Here is a 23166-nt window from a genome sequence, read left to right as displayed (position 1 = left end):
GAAGCATTGTAAATCTCATTTTGATTGAGCTGAGTACCATGTTGTCCAACTTCTTCATGTGACATAACATTTGTTTGGTGTCCCTTAATGTTGACATATACAGCCGGAACATTCCTCTGTTCTAGCAAAATTAATGAAACATCCTTATCGTCCTTGATAATTGGCTGTGATAGCTCTTCGGGTGTACTGATCAATGCATGTAACTCAATCTCGTCAATTTCTGAGTTTACCCCAACAACATCTTCAACCAACTTCATCAAGCCCACAAACGACAAATCACTCTTAACCCCCCACATTCATGACTCACCACCCTTGTAAATGCCATCCACCCACTGATCACCGTGTCTTATCACAAGTCGCACAATAGGAACCCCACTGAAATTTTGAAAAAAAAAATATTGTCAATCATTTTAACGATACATGCTGTGATCAAAAATTTGTCAGTCGTGTTGTTACACGCCATGCATATAACGTAAAATGTTGTAACACGCCATGCATATCAAGTCAAATGTCGTGACACGCCATGCATCACTGTCGTGACACACCAATCACAGTAATTACTAACTCGTTACACCAACAGCCGTGACACGCTAAAAACCCAAAAAACCAGTTAACCCACGACATGCCAGGAACAACCTTGACACGCCAAAAACCCATAAATTCAGTTATCCCACGACACACCAGGAACAGCCGTGACACGCTAACAACTCAAAAAACTAGTTAACCCACAACACGCTAGGAACAGCCGTGACACGCTAAAATAACTCTAACACATGTTATAGATGCATGGCGTGTAACAACTCTGGGTAATGTTTCTAATCCATCTTCTAATTTACATCAAATGTTTCAAAAATTTAAGTGTGTTGCAGAAATAAACCCAATAACAACTACCTTGATGTCATCTCTGCTATAGGGTCTGTTAATCTACGACAATGTGGCCAGATGCCAAGAGATAGACCACAGTCCGATGACGATGGTGCTCAATAGAGAGTTGACAAAGCTCATACAGTTCAGAGATCTGAGAGAGTTGACAATGATGGTGCTCAACAGAGACTTGCCAGAGTTGAGACAGTTCAAAGAGTTGAGAGAGAAAGATGACCGAGCCCAAACAACTGCGCGTATTTATTTTTATTTTTTTCTATTTTTTCTCTGGCGGGAAGCAAATAGCTCAAACAACTGAGCATTTAATTGAAACGATGTTTTTAAGGGTATTTTGGTCTACTTATGCTTATTTTTGACTTAAAACAGATAACTTTATATGTGTGGTTATTTCTGAAATCACCTTATCACGAGGTCTTTTTCTCACTATTTCCTCTATATATATTAGAAGACATAGTTTGTATATATTTTAATGTTGTTGTTTACTAGAATGGGTACTATAGTTTCTTTGTACTATTTAATTAAATCGGAAAATATCGATGGTTCAATGTTGATTTAGAATATATATATATATATATATATATATATATATATATTATATCTATATAATTTTGTATAATAAAAAGAAAAGGTATAAGTATATATCTTCTTGACTATCCTTGATGGATTCTCTGTCCTTCTTTGTATCTCAACTTATCCATTGCCTATACAAGTATATTATTTTTCCATGTTCTCTTTCTAACAAGAGTGACCAACAAGAATCCACCTTAAAGAAGCAATTGAACAAAACAGAGCAGGATGCTTTACAGAAAGCAAGGAACATACACTCTGAGACCGAGTAAGAACATTTTGATTTTTCTTAGTAACTTATTTTGAACTCAAATATTTGGAACATTTTCATATTTATCTTTTGAATCGATAGATGATTCTAACACTCTGAAAACAATGGGCAAAAAACGAAGACAAATTGGATAGAACTAACATTGAAACCTCCACTATCATATCAAATTCTAGTAACTAATTACGAGTGCCACTAATGAGTGATGTACAAATAATTTCATTTAAACACAAAATATCTCAACTATAACAAAACTAATACAGACACAAAAGTCTTCTGCAAAGTATGGACATACACCAAAAATCAAGAAAATCGAAGGATATGAAATTTAGGCTGATGAACTAACACTGCAAGGGAGAAACTTGACAGTTATGAGGAATGGCAGCAGACAAGCCATACTTCAACAAATGCACTTCCAACCTATAAGGACCATAGCTCTGTGAAGTAACTGCACGTTGAAGTCACCATTTGACTTTTTTTTTTTTTGTTATGAACTCACCATCTGTCTTCAATTAATTGACAGAAATTTGAACATTCTGTAATCGCAATAGTGTCTCTCTTGTGTAACATCGTTTAGCCTTATTCCAGGTTGGGGCACCTAAATGGTATCCTCAGTTTTTTCTTCAGAAATTTGAACATTCTGTAATCACAATAGAAGCTATATATCAAGAGGTGAAACTTTGATATTAACATTAGATGATATACAAAGAGGCCTAGAAAGCTATAAGGCAAATAATGCAAGTGATAAATATATATTATTTTTAATGAAATCAGAAAGCACCTGTTCCATGTATAACTGTTCTATGGTGGCACCAAGGTCACCAGCCCAACGCCCCTCAGAATCCGTCCTGTTTAGTTGTACTCTTTCCAGTTTTGGTGTGCTTAAAGCACCCTGACAAAAGCTCTTCAAACTAAGACACTCACTCACAATCACTTGTTCCAATGATGGGAACCTGAAGGTATAATTCCCTGTACAGAAGCTTCTGAGGCTTGGTAAACATTGAAGTTCCAAACGTTTCAACTCCCTGAAAATAATCTCATATGTTGCTTCATCATCTCCCTCGTCTGCAACTACTTCTTTCATCATTTCACATTTTCTTATCGTCATTTCAACAAGATGCACCAAGCTTTGGACTTTGGAAGCTGTAATCAATTCTGCTATCTCTTTGCAGTTCCAGACATCCAAAGTTGTAAGATTTTGAAATGACGTGGATGATGATGCTAAATTAATCAAACTGTTACATCTCCAAACTTTAAGAGTTTCAAGACTTGCACATATATGGTCCAGCGGTGAGTCTTGCTTCCATAGATGTATTATCTTAGGCAGATAATCCAACATTAAGTTTGTAATTTTTGAGGGCATCCGGACTTCATTCTCCTCAATTACATTTCCTCCGTAAGGAGACAGCTCTTTGAAGTTGCAATCAAGCACCGCAAGCATTTCTAGATTGTAAAATCTTTGGAGGAAAAAAAACGGAAAAACAGCTGATTCATCTAGGTAGCAAGAAATGTTAAGGACTTTTATATGACAAAAGAAGTCTGACGGAAATTGGCCATCACATATCATTGCAATGTCATCACTGCTAAATGACACTTCCTCTAATTGGGGGATGACCTGAGAAGTCAACAAACAATAACAAACTGAATTCATACATGAAGCAGAAGGTACTATTTAGTTGTTTGCGTTTTCGCATATAGAGGTTAACAAAGCACCAAATTAATGGAATGGATATAGCCTGAGAGACCCTCTTTGAAATATTTTTACACAAAATTTCTTTATATATTTAGATTTAATGGGTATGTTTCCTCGGCAAGATTAATTGTATGTTTGAAAGAGAGTAAAAACTGTCCTACCCACTAGTGTGATTAGTTTAGAAATTTTTAAATACATGCATTGAACATAACATTATATTTAAAAATTAATGTTGAGATAATCTTTCAACTAGAAATTGATCAAAGAAAACTTGAATTTTTCTCTCATAAAAAACAATCGAGCTTAATAACTTTTCAACAATCAGGATTATATGTAGGAATATACATAAAAAATCTCTCTTTCCATAAATTATTCTTGTAGTAAAAATTTCCTATTTATGTAGGAATACACATAATTTAATCTAATTTTAATGTTTAGAACTAAATTATTGCTCTATATTAATTAAGTTATAATGTTTTCAAACATATGCTCTATCATTATTTGCAAACAGTTTCTATGTTTATAATAATTTGCAAATCTACTTAATTTATTCGTAAAGTTTTTAAATTCTTTTTAAAAACTAACTCCAGTTAAAATATTGTCAACAAATTCAGTAAAAAAAAAAAACTCAATACTATAAATTCCTATAAGTGATACGTTCTGTTAAAAAATATCTTATCAAATATTTAAAAGTTTTGCTTAAATTTTTTCACTGTGATTAATTACAACAATATTAGCATATGGATCAACAGAAACGCATGATGCAAATTACCTAGTGAATAAGTTGTTTGAAGAAGGACCTTTTAGGCATAATCATGTGATAATCAAGAAAAATATTAGAACATAAAGTAGATATGGAAACGAACTAAAGTCTGGGATTATACAGTGGGAAGAAAACCCCACTATCCTCATAACTGATCTCGTGCCACCAATATGAGGATTCAAACTTGAATTTCTCCAGTTGGAGTAGAAAACGGACTTTAATGGATTTCATTCAAAATAAAAACTACTTAAAAGTATTTTAAAGGCGCAATTCAAAGAATTTTTTAGTATTTTAGCCAGAATAATTCTCTAAGTAAAATTAGAACTTTTCCAAAGTAAGTATTATTGTTGGTGAACTATTTTGAATTCGGTAATAATTGAACTAATTAAATTATTTTTAAATTCTTTCAAAAATTAATTGTATTGTTAATTACATTGTACTTGTAGTTTTACCTGCAATTTTATTAGAAAGCTCAATGCTATATATTCTTCTCGGTATTTTTTGAGAATTAAAACTTTTAGTTGTTAGAGATTATAATTTAGATATGATAAGATTCAGTCCAAATGATTATTTTAATTTTAATTTTATTTTTCCAATGAAGGGTTGGATGCATTATTAAGGCACTGAATGACTTAGGTACATATATGAACATATCCAAAAGAAGAGTAGAGGCTCGTACCTTTTCAATCAGGAAAAGTGGTTGTTGGATATGGGACTCTAGCTGCTCAAATATCTTTACCTTCCCACACGAATATGTCCTCAACGTTTTTAACACTGGCCACACAGTAGTGTGCATTCCTGGGTAAAAACATTTGAGGTTTGTTGATTTCCAAAGCTTAAGGAAGGATAACTGATTAAATTCAAACCAAATTTCCTCTTCTAATCCTTCATTCTTTGAAACAATCTCCTCCAACCCACATTCTTGAACTAAAAGCCTTTTAAGTTGTGGAAGACCTTTGGCTATTGAAAATGGAAATAGACTTTTCAAGCTCCAACATTGGAAAACATGTACTCCTCGTAGATTTTGAAAAGAAATACTTCCATGGGGATCGTTATTCCAAACATGCTTCAGCTTTGGCAAACGAAAGAGACGCATTTCTTTTAATTGGAAGGCCACATCACATTTATCCTTGATTTCTAACCCTTGGGCTTGGAGTTCAAACACTTCTTTTAGCGAATCACAATCAGTTATTGTTAGTATTTCCAGTCTTAGAAAAACTCTCAGTACATGAGACGGAAACATATTCAACAATTCATCACAGTACTGAACTTTCAACTCTTTCATCTTACAAAAAGAATCTGCATGAAGTTGGTTATACCATAGTCTCTTCACGTATCTTAAATGAGAGATTCTCACTTTCTCCAAGTTGGGAAAAGCAACCTATCATATCAAATTCATGCCAATGTGAGAAATGATCATACGTAGAGACAAATAGATAAAAGAAAAAAGCAAAGGCAGTTGAGAAGAGTCCACCTGTTCTATTATAATAAAATCCTTTCCACATATCCTTTGTATTTTATTTAACATATTAATTATTTATATTAACAAAATTGATATCCGGTATTTTTAAACAATCAATATTATTAAAAAAGGACAAGCATAATAATCGTCACATTGCTAAAGTAAGCATATGAATGGTTTATGTAGAGGTTAGCTCTCAATATTATCAAAGAAAAGTTTTTTTAATAGATTTAAATATAACTTTACATAAAAAAAAGTGAACGCTTATAATACTTTAAATTTAAAAGATTTTGTCTTAAAAAAAACTATATTTATTGCCTTTAAACGATAATCAATTGAGAATAAACTAAATCATTATCTACAAACATATATATATATATATATATATATATATATATATATGTATGTATGTATGTCTGTAAGTATATGTATTAGTATAGGAATAGATAAATAGCAGTTTTGGTTGAAGAACTATTCCATATTAAATGGTTTTGAAATTCCTTCTTATTTGGTATGAGGAAGCTGTCTTATTTATTTTATAATTTAACGTAAATGGCACATGGAATTACGGCTAGATATTTTGATTTTACTAGAGAGAAAGATGCACAGCTAGAGTTTAGAAAGAACAATGGGCACGTCACGGGAGTAAGATTAAAATTAAATGTAAAAATGAAGATTCACAAAAGAGAACAAAAAAAATAAAAAACAAACCTTATCGCAGAAAAATCCAGTAAGAATATCAGGGTCATCCTCGTTTCTTTCAATTGCATCACCCATTATTGCTTGTTTCTCCTTGGGTCTTGGAAATATAGAAACAAAGGTAGTCATGTTGGGACAGCGAGCTACCTCAATTATTTCCAAGGATGGACATTCTATTAGAGCTGGACTTCCCAAATAAAAGCTTGTCAAGTCAGGACAACACTCGATAAAAATGGATTTTAGAAGAGGGAAAATGGCGATCTTATCTAATCTTGCTTCCTCATCAAGAACTGATCTCTCTTCCTTGATGACTGCTTCCATTTTATTGCATTTCTTTATCTCCAGCTGTTGGAGTCGCACAAGGCTTACGGCCATATAGAGGTTAAATATGCATCCCAAGTTGTTGAAATTACAAAACTCTAGAAATTCAAGGCTTTTCAAGTCTAAAATTTCTTGAGGATTTCTATTCCATATGTCCACCAACTCAGGAAACTTTGATGACTTCAAATGCTTTAGACTTCGATATCCAACCTAACATACGTAATACATTAATTATATTTGATACATTATAGCACAAATACAACTAAGAAACTGAACTCCATTGCTTCTGTGTACCCAAAAAAACTTATGCCTCTGTTTGTTCGGTGAGTTGGTTATTATTTTCACTTTTCCTTAATTGTTCTTTTTCTATGTTTCAATACAAATGCAATTAATTTAAATATTAAAGATTTGAAAAATGAGTTTTCACCAATAAAAATAATCACCATATCAAACTCATTTTTTGTAAATCTTTCCTTTTTGTAACCTTCTAAAACTATGTTTTCTTTTAATTTTTAAACACCAAATGCTCTTCTTTTTCCATGTTCCATACAAATTTTCTATAATTCTTTTGCTTTATTTTTATTTTTATTTTTGCATTAAAAACCGTTGAACATTAATACCATTAAAAGATTTGAAAATTATTAATATAAAATACATTAAAATTAAAAGGTCTTTTTTGACATTCGCACAGTCAAAAGATTTGGAGTAGAGGGAGTGTATTCACATTTTTACTATTTGTGAATGACAAAAGAATTGGCAAAAGCAAAATTATTAAAACCTAAATTAGTGTGGTTGTTGCTAAGTTTATAAGTTTCTTTTGTTATCGGCTTTCACTTTCTAAAAAAATCGTTGAAAGGTAAAGCAAATGATATAGACTTTAAGTTCAAGGTGTAGTTCAATGTTCACTTAAATTATCTCAATAATCGATATGAGAATAAGATGATGCCTTTCAAAAAAAAAAAATTCGATAACATACCTTTTCCTCGTGTAACTGTTCTATGGTGGCATTAAGGTCACCAACCCAACGCCCTTTATAATGTGTCGGCACGAGTTGTACTCTGTGTAACTTGGGTGTGCTTAAAGCTCCATGACAAAAGCTGTTCAATCTAGGACACTGGCTCACAATCACTCGTTCCAATGATGGGAACTTGAAGGTGTAATTCCCTGAACAAAAGCTTCTGAGGCTTGCTAAACAACGAAGTTCCAAACATTTTAACCCTCTAAAAATAATCTCATCTGTTGCTTCATCATCTCCCTCGCTCGCAACTACTTCTTTCATCATTTTACACTTTGTTATCTTCATTTTGACAAGACGCACCAAACTTTGGGCTTTTGGGGATGTAATCAACTTTACTATCCCTTTGCACTTCCAGACATCCAAAGTTGTAAGATTTTCAAAAGATGCGGATGATGATCCTAAATTAATCAAACTATCACAATTCCAAACTTCAAGAGTTTCAAGACTTGCACAAATATGACCCAATGGTGACTCTTGCTTCCATAGATGTGTCACCTTATGTAAATACCTCAATTTTAACATTTTAAATTTTGGGAGCATCCAGACTTCCTTCTCCTCACCAACATTTCTTTCGTAAGGTGATAGCTCCTTGAAGTTGCAACTAAACAGCTCAAGCTTTTCTAGATTGTAAAATCTTTGGAGGAAAGAAAACGGAAAAACAGCAGATTCACTGAGGTAGCAAGTAACCTGAAGAACTTTTATATGGCAAAAAAAATTTTCTGAAAACTGGTCACCACATATCATTGCGATCTCATCACTGCTAAACGACACTTCCTCCAATTGAGGGATAACCTGAGAAATCAACAAACAATAAGACGTTGAACTTATAATGATAAACTAAGCCTTCAAACGATACTAAAATTTTCACTTAGCGAAACTCTCGCTAAAAAATTAAAAAAGAAAAGGAAAGAAAAAGAAAAGAACGAGTTGCTGGTGCAGGTGATTTAACCAATTTTTTGGAAATTTTCTTTCATTGCCCTTATTTTATATCTATAAATTTTATTTATTTATATGTATCTACCATATCATTTTTGTTTTATACGTGTATAGTTTTTCTGCTTGCTTTTTATCATTTACTTTTACTTCATAAAAGATTATTAAAAGGCAAAAACAAAAGATATAAGATAAAAAAAAAAATCTCCCTGTAACCTTCCCGAAGAAAGACAAAGCTGTCTATCAACAATTTCCCTATAAAGACATTGTCTTCAAGTTTCTGAATGGATTAAATGAATCATTCTTTGCCATTAAGTCTCAAATCACACTTATGGACCCCATTCCAGCGATAGATAAGATTTATGACCTTTTTCGAGAGAGGAGACTCATAGAAACCTTATATTTCAATCACAACTAGTGTTTGAATTCTCTGTAATACTTACCACAACTGATGATATGGGAAGAAAGTCAAGAAAGATTTGACATGCTCCCACTGTGCAAAGAAAGGGCATATCAAAGACAAATGCTATAGAATCACAGGCTTCCCTAAAGATTTTGTGAAATTTCAAATTCACAAAAGGAAAGAACAACTTTAAAAAGGGTAAAGTTGTTGTCAACAATGTCTTTACAAAGAATGAATCATCAATTGGAGCTGAATTCCAATCTGATCAGGAGGAAAATTTTGGGGGCATTGGTTCCATATCTTAGATATTTATCGTTAAGCAACAAGTCCACATGTTGATGGAGCTCTTGAATGAGAATGGTTTGACTGGTAATGATTGTAAGAGCAATTCATTAAACACTCATCAAACAAAGCATTCACTAGTAAACTCAGCCTTTGTAGGTATCATTTTCGGTCATTCTTATTTCAATACCTACAATAATATGCCTCCTAAATTTAGAAATGTAAATACTATCATGGTTAAACAAAATTGTTAGATCATGAAATCAGGTGCAACTGATCATATCTCTCGTTCATTAAGTAACTTCATTTCTGCTAGACTTGTTAGTAATTGCTAGACTTGATGCAAGATAACAAAGATCAACAGGACTTTTCTAAATGTCATTTTGATAAACTTGTCAAATTTCCTTTTGTTTTTCCTATCAATGCTTGTAGAGCAGGACATAAAACTTTTGATTTAAGGCATTTTAGGTTAGGCCATGCTCCTTTGAAAAGGATTTATGTAATACATCAACAATATCCAAAATTTTTTTTTGAAAGATGAGTTTTTATTAATGATAAGCTGGAATGCCATGGGGAGTCTTAAACGTTGAGAGTTGAAGACTCCTGTTGGCATAGAAGCTATCTTGAGAAGAGCCTATTATGTACAATTACAAATGGAGCAGCTGCTCAAGGAGCACTTGGCAGCATCTCAACACGGATAATCTCAAAACCAAGTAGAGTTTTGGATAAAACCCCTAAACAAAAGTCTAATACTAGTGATACTCTATCATAGTCTAAACAATATCCAAATGTTTAAGGTTCAAATGAAATGCTTTGTGAAATCTTTCCCTTGGCAAAGCAAAGAAAGCTTCCATTACCTGTCCATGCTCAAAGCTGAAAAGCTACTTTTGAATTACTTCATGTAGACATCTACGGTCCATATGAGACTCCCACTTTATCTTGTCAAAGGTATTATCTTACTATTGTGGATGATTTCACACATTTCACTTGGATTTTCTTAATGAAATGTAAATCAGATGTCATGACAATTATTCCTTCCTTTAATATGATTGGTCAAAGACCATTTTATTTTTCAATCAAATGGTTAAGATCAAACAATGACCAATGTTTTAAACTTACTGATTTCTTTGACAAGACAGGTATAATTCATCAATTATCTTGTGTGGACACTCCTCAGTAGAATAGAGTTATTAAGAGAAAGCATCAACACATTCTGGTAGTTAAAAAGGGCCCTAATGCACCAGTCAAATGTCTTTATTCATTTTTTGGGGGGATGCAGTGCTCATTTCAGTACATATAACTAGCACATCCTACTAGTTACAGACAACTAATTGGTAAGCTACTATATTTAACTTTCAGTAGACCTAATATCTCCTATGCAGTGTAGGTTTTGTCTCAATTTATGGACAAACCTAGATATGGACATCTCATGGTAACTCGTAGGGCATTGAAATACTTAAAAGGAGCATTAAGGCAAGGGATCCTAATGAAGTCAAGATCCAATTTGAGGATATCAGCTTTATGTTGATAGTGACTGGCAAGATGCCCAAACACTTGAAAATCAATCATTGGGTACAGTATTTTTATTGGGGAATTGTTAGTAAGTTGGAAATCAAAGAAACAGTTAGTGGCAGCTCGAAGCTCAGCTAAAGTGGAGTATCGATCAATGGCTTCCACATGTTGTGAGATTTTAAGGATAAAGTACTTATTAATTGATTTTGGAGTTGAGCACAATGATGCAGTGAACCTTTATTAAGATGGTCAATCGACAATTCACATTAATACAAATCTAGTTTTCCATGAAAGAATAAAACATATAAGAAATGGACTACCATTTCATTTGTGAAAAAGTGCTGGCTGTAGAGATTAAGCCACAGCACATCTCTACTAACTTGCAGATAATTGACATGTTTACATAGGCTTTACAACCAAAACAATTCCACAAGCTGATAAGTAAGACAAATGTTCACAATATTCACACTTCTTCTTAAGGGGGACTATTGGAAAATACATTTAAGACAAGGGCTTCTATATATGAAGCCTTGAAAAAGATGGAGTCTCAGGTCTTCATGTCAAAAGAATTTCAAGAAAACAATTCTTGATAACATTTTAAGATAAGGGCTTCTATGAAGCCATGAAAAATTCAAAATGGACATGGCTTGGACAGTGGATTGAAAACATCTAAGAATGGTTAGAAGAGATTGTTACAGTTTGTAGAAAGTCATAGGTGGCTTGTTACAGGGTCCCTTGCATGCATGGGATGTCTTTACATTCTGGAACTTAGCTAACACAATTAGGGAGTTCATTTTTTAAGATGGTGATTCATTGAAATTTCAATCCTTCGTTAGAGGTGCAATGCAAATAGTCACTAGCTCAAAGTTGAATATTGATGAAATAGTGAATCTAGTAATGGGAAATAGAAGCTATAAGGTGAGATTATTGGAGGTGGAGCCCATATGTTTTTAACCTTTTTTAGTGTTACTATAAGTCACAATACATGAACTAAAAATCTTGAAGATTACGAGTCTGTTCTTAGTCCATAGTCCATGGGTGAGAAGGAATTAGTCTTTGGTTCTTCATCCCCATCCATCACGGTGGAAGGAAGAAAATGATGCAAATAGTGAAATGGGGAAGAGCCGAAGAGTGCCTAGAAGGACCGTTAAAAGGATTATGATCACACTTTGAGAGTAGCAAATTATCTTGTTGACTCATTGGCTAAATTAGGGTTGGAGAAGGCTAAGTTCTTTCATGCATGGTGGTATTTCTTTTCCAATCTAGCTCACTATGTAAGGGTAGAACTTGATCCAAAAAAAAAAAAAAACATAAGAACTTGATTGAATGCAATAGAAAAATAAAAATTTATTTAAATTTTTTTTAGTAGTTCAAAGGTTCTTTTGAGTATTATGTCAAAATTTTTTAATTGAGAAAAAAATTGAAAGGGACAAAATTTAACAAAACTATATTCATTAATTAATACTACAATATAATTACAATTACTTATTATATTTCAGGTATAACTAAGAAAATTTAACATTTGATTATACTTATTCTGCTTACTTCGGATAGCAAATATGTAATTAACACAATAAAAAAAATCTTAGTGGAAAGAAGTTTAGGCTTATATGATAATCAATTAGAAACTTGGTTGACATCCCCTCTCTCCTTTATGGTTGAGGTCCGACACCCTTCAATGATTCTTTTCAACCAACTAGTTTTCAATACACCTTTACCCTCATTTCGTAATTATGAGTTCACAATTTATGGGTGGATGCTACTCATGTTAACCGTAATAATAGGTGTAAATTAAAAGGTAATAGATAAAAAGGTCATAGAGGGGAGCCCAATCTTTTAGAGTTTGTACAAATCTATCATCAATAATATTCAATGCCAAAAATAAAATATATGAAGATTAAGTTATAAAAATATAAAAAATTTATAACCTAATCCTATTAATAATTTTTTTAGAATTAAAATTTGTAGTTGTCAGAGGTTATAAGATTTGATACAAGTGATTATTTTAATTATTTTGTATTTTCCCAATGAAAAATTAGGTATATTATTGAGGTAATGGATGAGTTAAGTAAAATGTATGAACATCTCCAAAGGAAGAGTAAAGGCTTTGTACCTTTTCAATATGAAAAAGTGGTTGTTGGATATGGGACTCCAGCTGGCCAAGTATCTTTATTTTCCCACACCGATGTGTCTTCAAATTTTTTAACGCCGGCCAAACAGTGGTGTGCCTTCCTGAGTAAAAACATTTGAGGTTTGTTAAATTCCAAAGGCTAAGGAAGGATAACTGATTAAATTCAAAGCGAATTTCCTGTTCTAATCCTTCATTCTTTGAAACAATCTCCTCCACTCCACTACTAGTAATCTCAAGGCTTTCAAGTTGTGGAAGACCTTTGGCTATTGAAAATGGAAACAGACTTTTCAAACTCCAACATTTCCAAACATCTACTACACGTAGAGCTTGAAATGAAATATTTCCCTGCGGATCCTTGTTCCAAACATGCTTCAACTTTGGCAAACGAAAGAGATACATTTCTTTTAATTGTAAGGCCACATCACACGTATCTTTGATTTCTAGCCCGTGGACTTGGTGTTCGAACACTTCTTCAAGTGAACCACAATCAGTTACTCTTAGTATTTCAAGTCTTTGAAATGCTCCAAGAACAAAAGATGGAAAAATATTCAACAACTCATCACAGTACTCAACTTTCAACTCTTTCATCTTATAAAAAGAATCCGCATGCAATTGGTTAAACCATAACCTCTTCACGTTTCTCAAATGAGAGATTGTCACTTTCTCCAAGTTGGGAAAAGCAACCTACCAGCCAATGTGAAAATGATCATAAGCAGAGATAATTCCAACAGCAAGTGAAAGAGAAAACAAATAGCTAAGAAAAGAAAATGCAAAGCACATTAAGAAATTCACCTGTTCATTGAACAGCGCTTCAGTAGTACTGCCAATAGTGATATCTTTACTCATAGATTTGTTGATGAATCCCTTCAATTTAAGGCAGTGCTCTATCTCTAGAATCTTTAAGGATGGGAATTCAAGAAAATAATTTTCATGGCAAAATCCGATGAGTTTCTGAAGAGCCTTTAATTTTAGGGAGTTTAATAGAGGGAATGAAATTGTAGCTCTCTTTCCATCTTCTTTTATCTCCTCCGTTGCTACTATCTCTTGTATGCACCTGCAATCAATTACCTCAAAGCTTTTGAGCTGCTGCAAACATTCAGCCATAGAGCACGATAATACGTGCTTTAAGTTGTCACATCCCTCAATAATCAAGCTCGTCAAATTTTGCATCGAATAAGACCCGCTGGGAAGTTGGTAGTGCCATATCCTTTCAATGTTGATTGAGGATAGTTTTAGCTTCTCCAACTTAGGAAACATTATCTGCACAATGAACTTTGAATTAATACCAAATAACATGCTGTGAAAGGTCATGTGTGATGTTTGTCACCTACTATTTTATTATTAAAATAATAAATATAATTTAATAATTGTAAAATATCTATTGAATTAAATTTTACTGAAAATATATAACATATTTATTTTTTACATTAAAACAATTGATCATCAATAATATTAAGAAATGAATATTTTTATATAAAATACACTAAAATCAACATTTCCGGTTCATAATACATAAAATCAAAGACACTACTTAGCTAAGAAAAAAAAAGGATGCTTTTTTTTTTAAAGTTGGTAATTTATTGATAACAAAAACTAGAATGCCATGAAGAGTCTTATACTTTAGTAGGTAAAGACCCCTTTTGGCATCAAAACTAGCTTAGAGAAGAGTCAATAACTATACAATTGCAAAATAATACAACCTGCTCAAAATGAAATTGGCAGCACCCACAAAAAGAACAGCCCCTATACAAAAATTAAGTTCTGGCTGAAACCTAACACGATGCGACAGGAAAAAACCAAGAAAACCAGATGACAGCTCTTTATCTACTAAAGGGACGTTAAGATGGTACTAAAGTCATAACCTGATACTCTAATGTGTAAATGTGTAGTTTGAAGAATACTGGCCGAATGCCACTCGCTATGCAGGTGAAAGAAAAAGATAAATAAATGTTATATACAACAATTATATTTTTTTCTTAAAAATAATTAAAGTGAAAAGTTATGTTTATGGGAGTGGGGAAATGGTGGAAGAAGAGTGGACAGAAAATTAAGGAGAATCAAGAGATCTAAAAGAAATGAATGATAAGAAGTTACAAGATTTTTAAATAGCACATGAAATAAAAATCGTCTTATTAATATATATATATATATGCCTTGGAAAAAGAAAATATATTTTGTGTGTGTATTATAGTTGTCAGTAAAATATCAAGTGGCATAATTTTAGAAATATTGGAATATATATATAAACTCTCTTGTTAAACCATCAATCCTACCAACTAAGACAATAGCTATCATATAAGAGTTTATAGAAGAACAAGTATAACATAGTACTTCCTTTGTCCTGTTTATTTTTTGGAGAAATATTGTAAAGATGAATATAAAATCTAAAGCAAGTTGGAAATGAGACAAATATTTATGCCTTTGGGTGAACGAAAAATATTAAATACCTTGTCATTGAAAAGTGGCAACTCTTTTGGAGAAATGGAAGTTGAATCGTCGCATCCGGAGCAAAAGCTAACGAGCTTTGGCAAACCATGAAGCGTCAAGGAATGTAGTTGAAGAAACTCAATTTTGTCAACATCATTATGTTTAATGATATATTGGATCATCGCACCATTTTGAATATGAAGATTCTTCAACTGTCGAAAACATTCCTTATGTTCTGACTCAAATAGCAAAATCTTGACACCTGTCATTTCATATAGATGTAGATGTTCCACTTTGTTCAATAACATTTTCAATCCATAATTTAGATACCGAATGCTTGTATTTAGCTGGAGTTTCAGTGTCGAGTATTCAATCTGACCATCCCAATCCCATGCTTCTCCTATGAAAATCTTGTATCTTTGCAATTTTTCAAAGAACAAATCTCTTGGAATAATCTTGGCATTAGGGATATGAACATCTAAGGCGGTTAAACAAGACAAAGCCTTGAATTCTGCAAGACTAGCATTGCTTCGTTGAGTGTGTCCCTCTGTCTCCCATTGAACAAAACTGTTACCCATATATAATTCTTCTAGTCTAGACAAACTCGATAAGATGTTTGGGAGAATTATTTTGAGTTTGGTGCAACCAGTTAGATCTAACAACTTTAGCTTAATCAGCTGTCCAATTTCCTTGGGTAACATTTCAATATGAGATTTCAAAAGGCTAAGAATTTCTAAATTCTTGAGCTCTCCAATAATGGCAATATCTCCCAACACACATTGATCGAGGCACAATGTTCCAAGGTTTGATAGTAGAGAAATGGAGGAAGGTAAGGACAAAAAATGCATTTTAGTCAAATCTAGAACTTTAAGATTTTTCGTTTCATTGAAAAAGTTAGTTGGCATTTCCATCGAAGGATCCCTGCTACCCATATAGAAAAATGTAAGTTTTGGACATTTCAATTGATCAGGAAGCTTGCTAATACTAGCATAACGCAAACTAATTTTGTCGCAATTTTTCATTGCCTCTACATTTGGCCAATCTTTCTGAACATCCTCCTTGTTTAATGCAAAGACACGGTTCTCCCTAGAAGCGATTGATATGGCAACATCACGAATAAGGTCATGCATATCAAAGCACTGATCGGTGTAACTATCAAGTAACAAACAAGAGGTTTTCAGGTTACTCACCACCGTCAACAATCTATCTCGTGCTTCTTCTACTGTGTTGACACTACTAAATAGACCCAAACCCATGCTATATTTCAGCATGTCTTGAATAAGAGCATTATGACCAAGTAGACTGCAAAGCAAGAAAGCCTGTTTGAGCTCCTCATCTTTTAAATGATTGTAACTCAACTCTATAGCAGCATATGCATCTGCTGGTACCCCACAGAAGTTGCTTGAGGAAGGCCTCTGTAGTTGCCGCAAAGCATCCTTCCATTCAAACAAAGCTTTATTCCTCAAAGCCCTTGCAACCGTTGAAATGGCGATTGGCAGACCAGCACACTTTTCAGCTACCTTAGTAGCTATAGACCGCAATTCAGGACTTTCAGCACTGTTCCCTGCCATCTTCTTGAATAAATCCCAAGCTTCCTCTTCTTTTAAAACATCGATTAGAAATGTTTTCTGAGCATCCATACCATTCAGTAAAACATTGAGATCTCTTGACGTAAGCAGGATGTTGCATCCTTCATGTTCATCTGCAATAGGAATTCCCACTTCCTTCAGGTCTAACCTTGCCCAAATATCATCTAAAACAACAAGAATCTTCTTTTCTTCCTTCAATCTTTCGTGCAATCGACTAGCTCTTATAGCCACACTCTTTTCTTCTAATTTTAAACCCAATGACTCTGCAATTTGGTCTTGCATTTTCTGAATATCAAGAGTCTGAGTTACATCTGCCATAACCACCACATCACATAACTTATCCCCTTTGACTTTTTTAGCAACTTCTTTGACAAGTGTGGTCTTGCCCACACCACCCGTTCCGTACACCCCTATAATGTTGATACTAGGATGTTTCAATACCTCCATTATCTCGTTAAAAACCTGCTTTCTTGAATCAAAGGCCTCAAAATCTTTAGGAGATGCATCCACTATGGCTCGAGGAAGATCACGGTATGATACTTTGTCAAATTCACCTTGTTGGAGGAGTTCATCAACAGCGTTGGCATCTTTTTCTGATTCCTTGCTAAGCTGGTAACGAGACTTGAAATTGGGACACAAGCCAATGAAACACTTGTTCCTTGCTTTGTCTTCAAGGTCCTTCATTTCTTTCGCCCGTTCATTGATTATCTTGTCCACTTCGATCAGCCAATTCTCGACGCCGATCTCTATTTTCTCCGCGTTCCTCTTAGCAGCATTAACATCATGCTGCACTCTATCTCTTCTTTCTTTCAACCTCTGAACTTTTTCCTCAAAAGTCTCAACCCTTCTCTGATGGTGGAATACATAACTGATACGACGCTTAATTTGGAGGAACATGAATTTGGCAATTTCGCTAACGAGATTGCCAGCGCTGCCAGTAGGAATTTCCATATTTTTCGGTGGTTTTTTTTTTTTTTTTTTGTTTTTTGGTTTCAACCCCCAAGCAAAAGTATAAATGAGGGACTAACAGAGACAACAAGGGAGCAGACCCAAACAATACGAAAAACAAGGAAAGATGATACCGAGCCCGATATTCAAATCGTGAGAAATAGGAAAAAGACTCGAAAAAGCTGAGGAATTAGTTTGATAAACAGAGAATCGAAGTAAAAGGCTTTGACTAGAAATATAGACATCAAGAGAACAAAGGAAAGGAGGGACCAAAATTAACCAAGTGAGCTGAAGACAAACAGGGAAGTACTGGGAAGGGTTTATGAACAAAGGAGTAGACGTAATTATGATCGGATTGGGATCGGAAAGTAGAGGAGGAATGGTTCAGGCTTTTGGTATGCTGTAGAGGAATGGGAATATCTCAGAGTTGTAACGGAGGTCAAACCGATAAGGCAAGAAATTGATGAGGGGAGAGCAATCAAACACTTGAAAGAATTTACTATTATTAGGGGTATTTTACAAAATAACCTTTAAAAATAAGATATTTTTAAAAGTAACTCTTTTTATAATTTTAATTATTTTTAATTAAGTTAGACAAAATTATCTTTAATGATGTTACACACCATGATGTTACACGCCATATTGAAAAAATGTTATTGTTACATGCCATGTACCACTACAAGAAAACAGCTTATTATCGACGGAAAAAATTCCGTTGAAAATTTTCAAATGATTTTTAACGGAATTTTAATGAAAATTTGAACAAATTTTTCCGATTCCGTTGGAAAAAATTTTTTTGACCAAAAAAATTTCTGCCATCACCTTTTCCGATGGAATTTCCAATGAATTTCCAACAAAATTTTCCGTTGAAAATCCGTTGAAAAGTTTAAAGACTAACAAAATTTTGAAACATGGTAAAATTTCCAACGGAATTTTCTGTTAAAAAAAGTTATTTCCAACGGAAGATTCCGTTGAAAAATTATGTTGGTAATAGTATTATTTTAATTTTTTTATTAAAATATTTTATACATTTTTATAAATTTTGTTAATATTTTATAAAAAATAGATATTAACAAAAGTAAATACATACATATTGAAGTTTATAATATTTAAAAGTTTAAGAATGTTTTCCTTTGATTAATTTTGTACATTTTTTTAAACTTTATTGAATCATACATTATAAATTAATAATACCAAATTCATTAATTTTCTAACATTAAAAAATTTATAAAAAGAACAAAATAAATTTGTTAATTTTATAAAAATACATGATAAGATATAATAATCAATTAAACAAAAAATAATAATATTTTATGTACGTTTTAATTGTAATTAGTTAATATATATAAATTAAGAAGATAGATTTATAATAAACTTATTAATATAATATATTTAAAATATATTAATTTATTATATCTATGTATACAAATTATTCACAAAATATATATATATAACCTATTGTATTAATATGAAAGTACAAGTTATATTCTTTAATTGATATAACTTTATAAGTTAATATATATATATATATATATATATATGTATGTTTATGAGATATTAAAATATCCTACATATATATATATATATATTAATATGTTTTATATGTAAGGTTATTGTAAATTTCATTTATATGATTACAGTTATTAATTTTATTAGTTATTATCATACTTTTTATAAAATTATATTGATAATTAATTATACAAATTTTGTAATATATATCAAAGTCTAACATATAATTTGTATCATTAATATATATATAATAAATTTAGTAATATAACATTATGTTTTATATTGAGTAATACAAAAAAATTAATTTATTAATAAAATTTAAAATATTTAAATTTGTGTTAAGGTAAAGACTTGAACTTCTGACCACATGTTAAATGAATTAGACTTTAACCAATTCTATTACCTGCCCAAAATCATATTTTTATGCCACGTATTTTTATTATCCGTAATTAGTATTATTTATGCATATGTATTTTATCCATTTTTGTATTATTATGATTAACAAATTTATTGTTATCATTAATTTCCTATTTCTTTTATTTGTTTATTTTGATTAATTGGTGATTAAGTATGTATAGTTTTTTATTTATTTACAATTAAGAACATCGAAATTCTGAATTAGGACTTTTTCATTAAACTAGTAGAGTCTTAATCGAAATCCTTAACGTAAAGAAATTCATTCAGAATTACGACTTCTCTCATTTCAAATGGACATCCCATCATTGATATTGATCCTAAAATAACTATTTTTTATATTTTCTAGTTATTTTAATTTGACTAAACTAGACATATATATATGTATAACCTTTTCCTACAATAATTTAAATTAAACCAAAATTATGTTTTAATTTATCAAAATAATTAGACCCAGAACCAATTAAAACAAATCCACTCCAAAATGAAATGGAGCCAAAGCTTTAAACTAATGCCGCATTTTCACCAATAAGTGAGAAGCAATGCCATTTACAAGAACAAATCCTATTGGTCAGTTCTCATTGCACACGGATCGCAACGTCAACAACTTAAGAGCCGTTAATAACTTCTTCACTCTACGGTTAAGATTTGTCCATTTAAAATCTTTCATAACAAGCACGAAATTTTCACTTCTTCCCGCTTCTGCCAAATTCCCCCCATTTATCCTACCAAATCCTACCCATTCCATCATCACACTTATCTCTCCGATTTTTACTTACTTTCTCGCAAACTAAACATTCTTGTTTACTATCAACTTTCCTACCAATGGCTCGTACCAAGCAAACAGCTAGAAAGTCAACCAGCGGCAAAGCCCCACGTAAGCAGCTAGCCACAAAGGCCTCTCACAAATCGACTCCGGTAACCGGAGGAGTGAAGAAGCCTCATTGTTTCAGGCCAGGAACTGTGGCTCTGAGAGAAATCAGAAAGTACCAGAAGAGTACCCAACTTTTGATCAGGAAGCTTCCTTTCTAGAGGCTGGTGAGAGAAATCCCTCAAGATTTCAAGACTGTATCGACTCCGGCAACCGGAGGAGTGAAGAAACCTCACTGTTTCAGGCCAGGAACTGTGGCTCTGAGAGAAATCAGAAAGTACCAGAAGAGTACCCAACTCTTGATCAGGAAGCTTCCTTTCTAGAGGCTGGTGAGAGAAATCACTCAAGATTTCAAGATTGATTTGAGGTTCCAAAGCAGCGCTATCGTTGCTCTTCAAGAGGCCACTGAAGCTTATCTCGTTGGGCGGTTTGAGGATACTAATCTCTGTGCCATTCATGCTAAGAGGGTTACAATTATGCACAAGGATATCCAGCTAGCTAGGAAGATCAGAGGAGAGCGAGCTTAGGTTGTTTGATCATTTCGGCTCATTAATGGTTAACATTAGAGGAATAAAAGTTTCTGGCTTTACTTGTGGAATTTGCTTTCTGAGCAAATGGTGATGTCCATCGGTGGAATTTTAATGAATGCTCTATATTTTTCATTAGTTAAAGGGGATTTTATTTGGCTTTAATTATTCATTTTTGTTATGAACTTAATTTGCTATTTGGGAATACCTCTTGCTGTTTGGAAATAGTTGCAATGAATCTTTTGTGATTAATGAACAAGTGCTTATGTGAATCATTTGCTTCATTTCTTTTTTAAATAGGATAAATGAAGATTTTTCCAATCAACCTGAAAGGAGACAAATCTTTGGATCAATATTCAAAAGAAAAAAGTATTAATTCAAGAGGTATCTGAAACAAATCTGGCATAAGATTTTTAGATCAGCTCCTCTTTTATTTGGTTACTGGTCTGATTCTAGTGCCCCATCTTTGATTTCAGTTCTTATGTTTGTTTGTTTATCTCTTCCTTAAATAAGGAATTTGATTGGAATTTGCAATGCAAAAGAGAAGGAATCTTGGTGAGGTTTGGTATTTTTCCAATGCAAAAGAGTAGGAAATTTTTGTCGAAAAAACAATTCTAACGGAAAAACTATTCTAACGGAAAATTTCGTTTGAAATTTTCAACAGAATTTTTTATTGGAATTTTTTTTCCAACGGAATATTCCGTTGGAATTTTCCAATGAAATTTTGTCGGAAATCCATTTCTAATGGAATTCTAATGGTGTATCTTGCAAAAATCACATTTTTTCAACGGAATTTTTCAACGGATTTCCAACGAAAAGTATTATCGACGAAATTTTTAATTGATTTTTTTGTTGGAAATCCGTTGGAAAAAAGTATTTCCAACAGAAAACAGCCTTCTTCCAACAAAAAATTTCGTTGAAAAAAGGCTGTTTTTTTGTAGTGAACATATTACACATCATGGTTAAAAAAAATTTGTTACACGTCATATTAAAAAAAAATATTATTCTCACATGTCATATATAAAAATATATTAAACGTCATAGTTAAAAAAAGATTGTTACACATCATGTTAAAAAAAATTATTGTTTCACGTTATATACAAAAACATGTTACACGTCATGGTTAAAAAAGATTGTTACATGTCATGTTGAAAAAAAAAATTATTGTTACATGTCATGTACAAAAACATGTTACACGCTATGTTAAAAAAATATTTTTATTACATACCATGTTCAAAAAATATTATTGTTATATGCCGTGTTCAAAAAATTTTGTTACACTTTAATATTTAAAATGTTATTATTACTTACGAAACATAACTTCAAATCCTCTCAACTCTCTTAATTTCTTTGTTTTTTTTAACAATTTAGCCCTGATTATAGAGTTTCTATTATGTTTTCATAAATCAAAACATAAATTTTCTTATCTAAAACACCTATTTCAACTAAAAATCAAAAGAAAATTTCCTTTGAAAACCTAGGTTTATAAATTTCAAATTCTTAAGTTTATTGGTGTTTAGGTCTCAAATTGATCCAATTAAAAGCTATTTCAAACATCTGTGATCATTTCTACCATTTTATTTTAATCTAAAATACCTAAAAGTCAAGTTCCCTAAATAGCCATCCACCCATCCCAAGCATATCAAAACCATCGCTCGGCATCTTGAAAGTGTGAGAGAGAAAAATCTGAAAGCATGGGAGAGAGAAATTGGGAGCATAACAAATCCTAATGCCAAAGAAAGAAATCGATAAAATTAGCGAGAACTAGATGGTGAGGGAGAGAAATTGGAAGCATAAATTGGGAGAAATTGTGATAAATAGTTTCAAGGGTATTTTTATCAAGTCATCGCTAAATATGGTTAAAAATAGTTAAATTTATTTTGATGGTTATTTTTGAAATGTTCTTATCAAAGAGGTTATTCCTCACAATTTCTCTATTATTATTAT

At 32.4% G+C, this 23166-nt stretch overlaps 1 protein-coding gene and 1 pseudogene across 1 annotated transcript; one reads left to right on the top strand and one right to left on the bottom strand.

The window, feature by feature from the left end:
* Positions 1-1846: 1846 nt before the first annotated feature.
* LOC18599624 (uncharacterized) lies at positions 1847-18355 on the bottom strand. Its single transcript, XM_018120530.2, has 8 exons — positions 15382-18355; positions 13727-14194; positions 12917-13618; positions 7632-8465; positions 6347-6865; positions 4853-5554; positions 2499-3332; positions 1847-2357 (listed from the first exon to the last, which is right to left on the bottom strand). Exons 1-8 carry the CDS (start codon positions 17899-17901, stop codon positions 2316-2318), a joined length of 6621 nt encoding a protein of 2206 aa, XP_017976019.2. The 5' UTR covers positions 17902-18355; the 3' UTR covers positions 1847-2315.
* A 2162-nt stretch (positions 18356-20517) lies between these two features.
* Positions 20518-21491, top strand: LOC108662072 (histone H3.2-like; annotated as a pseudogene).
* The last annotated feature ends 1675 nt before the right edge of the window (positions 21492-23166 follow it).

The sequence above is a fragment of the Theobroma cacao genome, chromosome 5 (assembly GCF_053813885.1).
Source record: "Theobroma cacao isolate CCN51 chromosome 5, ASM5381388v1, whole genome shotgun sequence".
In the NCBI taxonomy this organism is placed as follows: Eukaryota; Viridiplantae; Streptophyta; class Magnoliopsida; order Malvales; family Malvaceae; genus Theobroma; species Theobroma cacao.
This window is presented reverse-complemented; position numbering and strand designations above follow the sequence as displayed.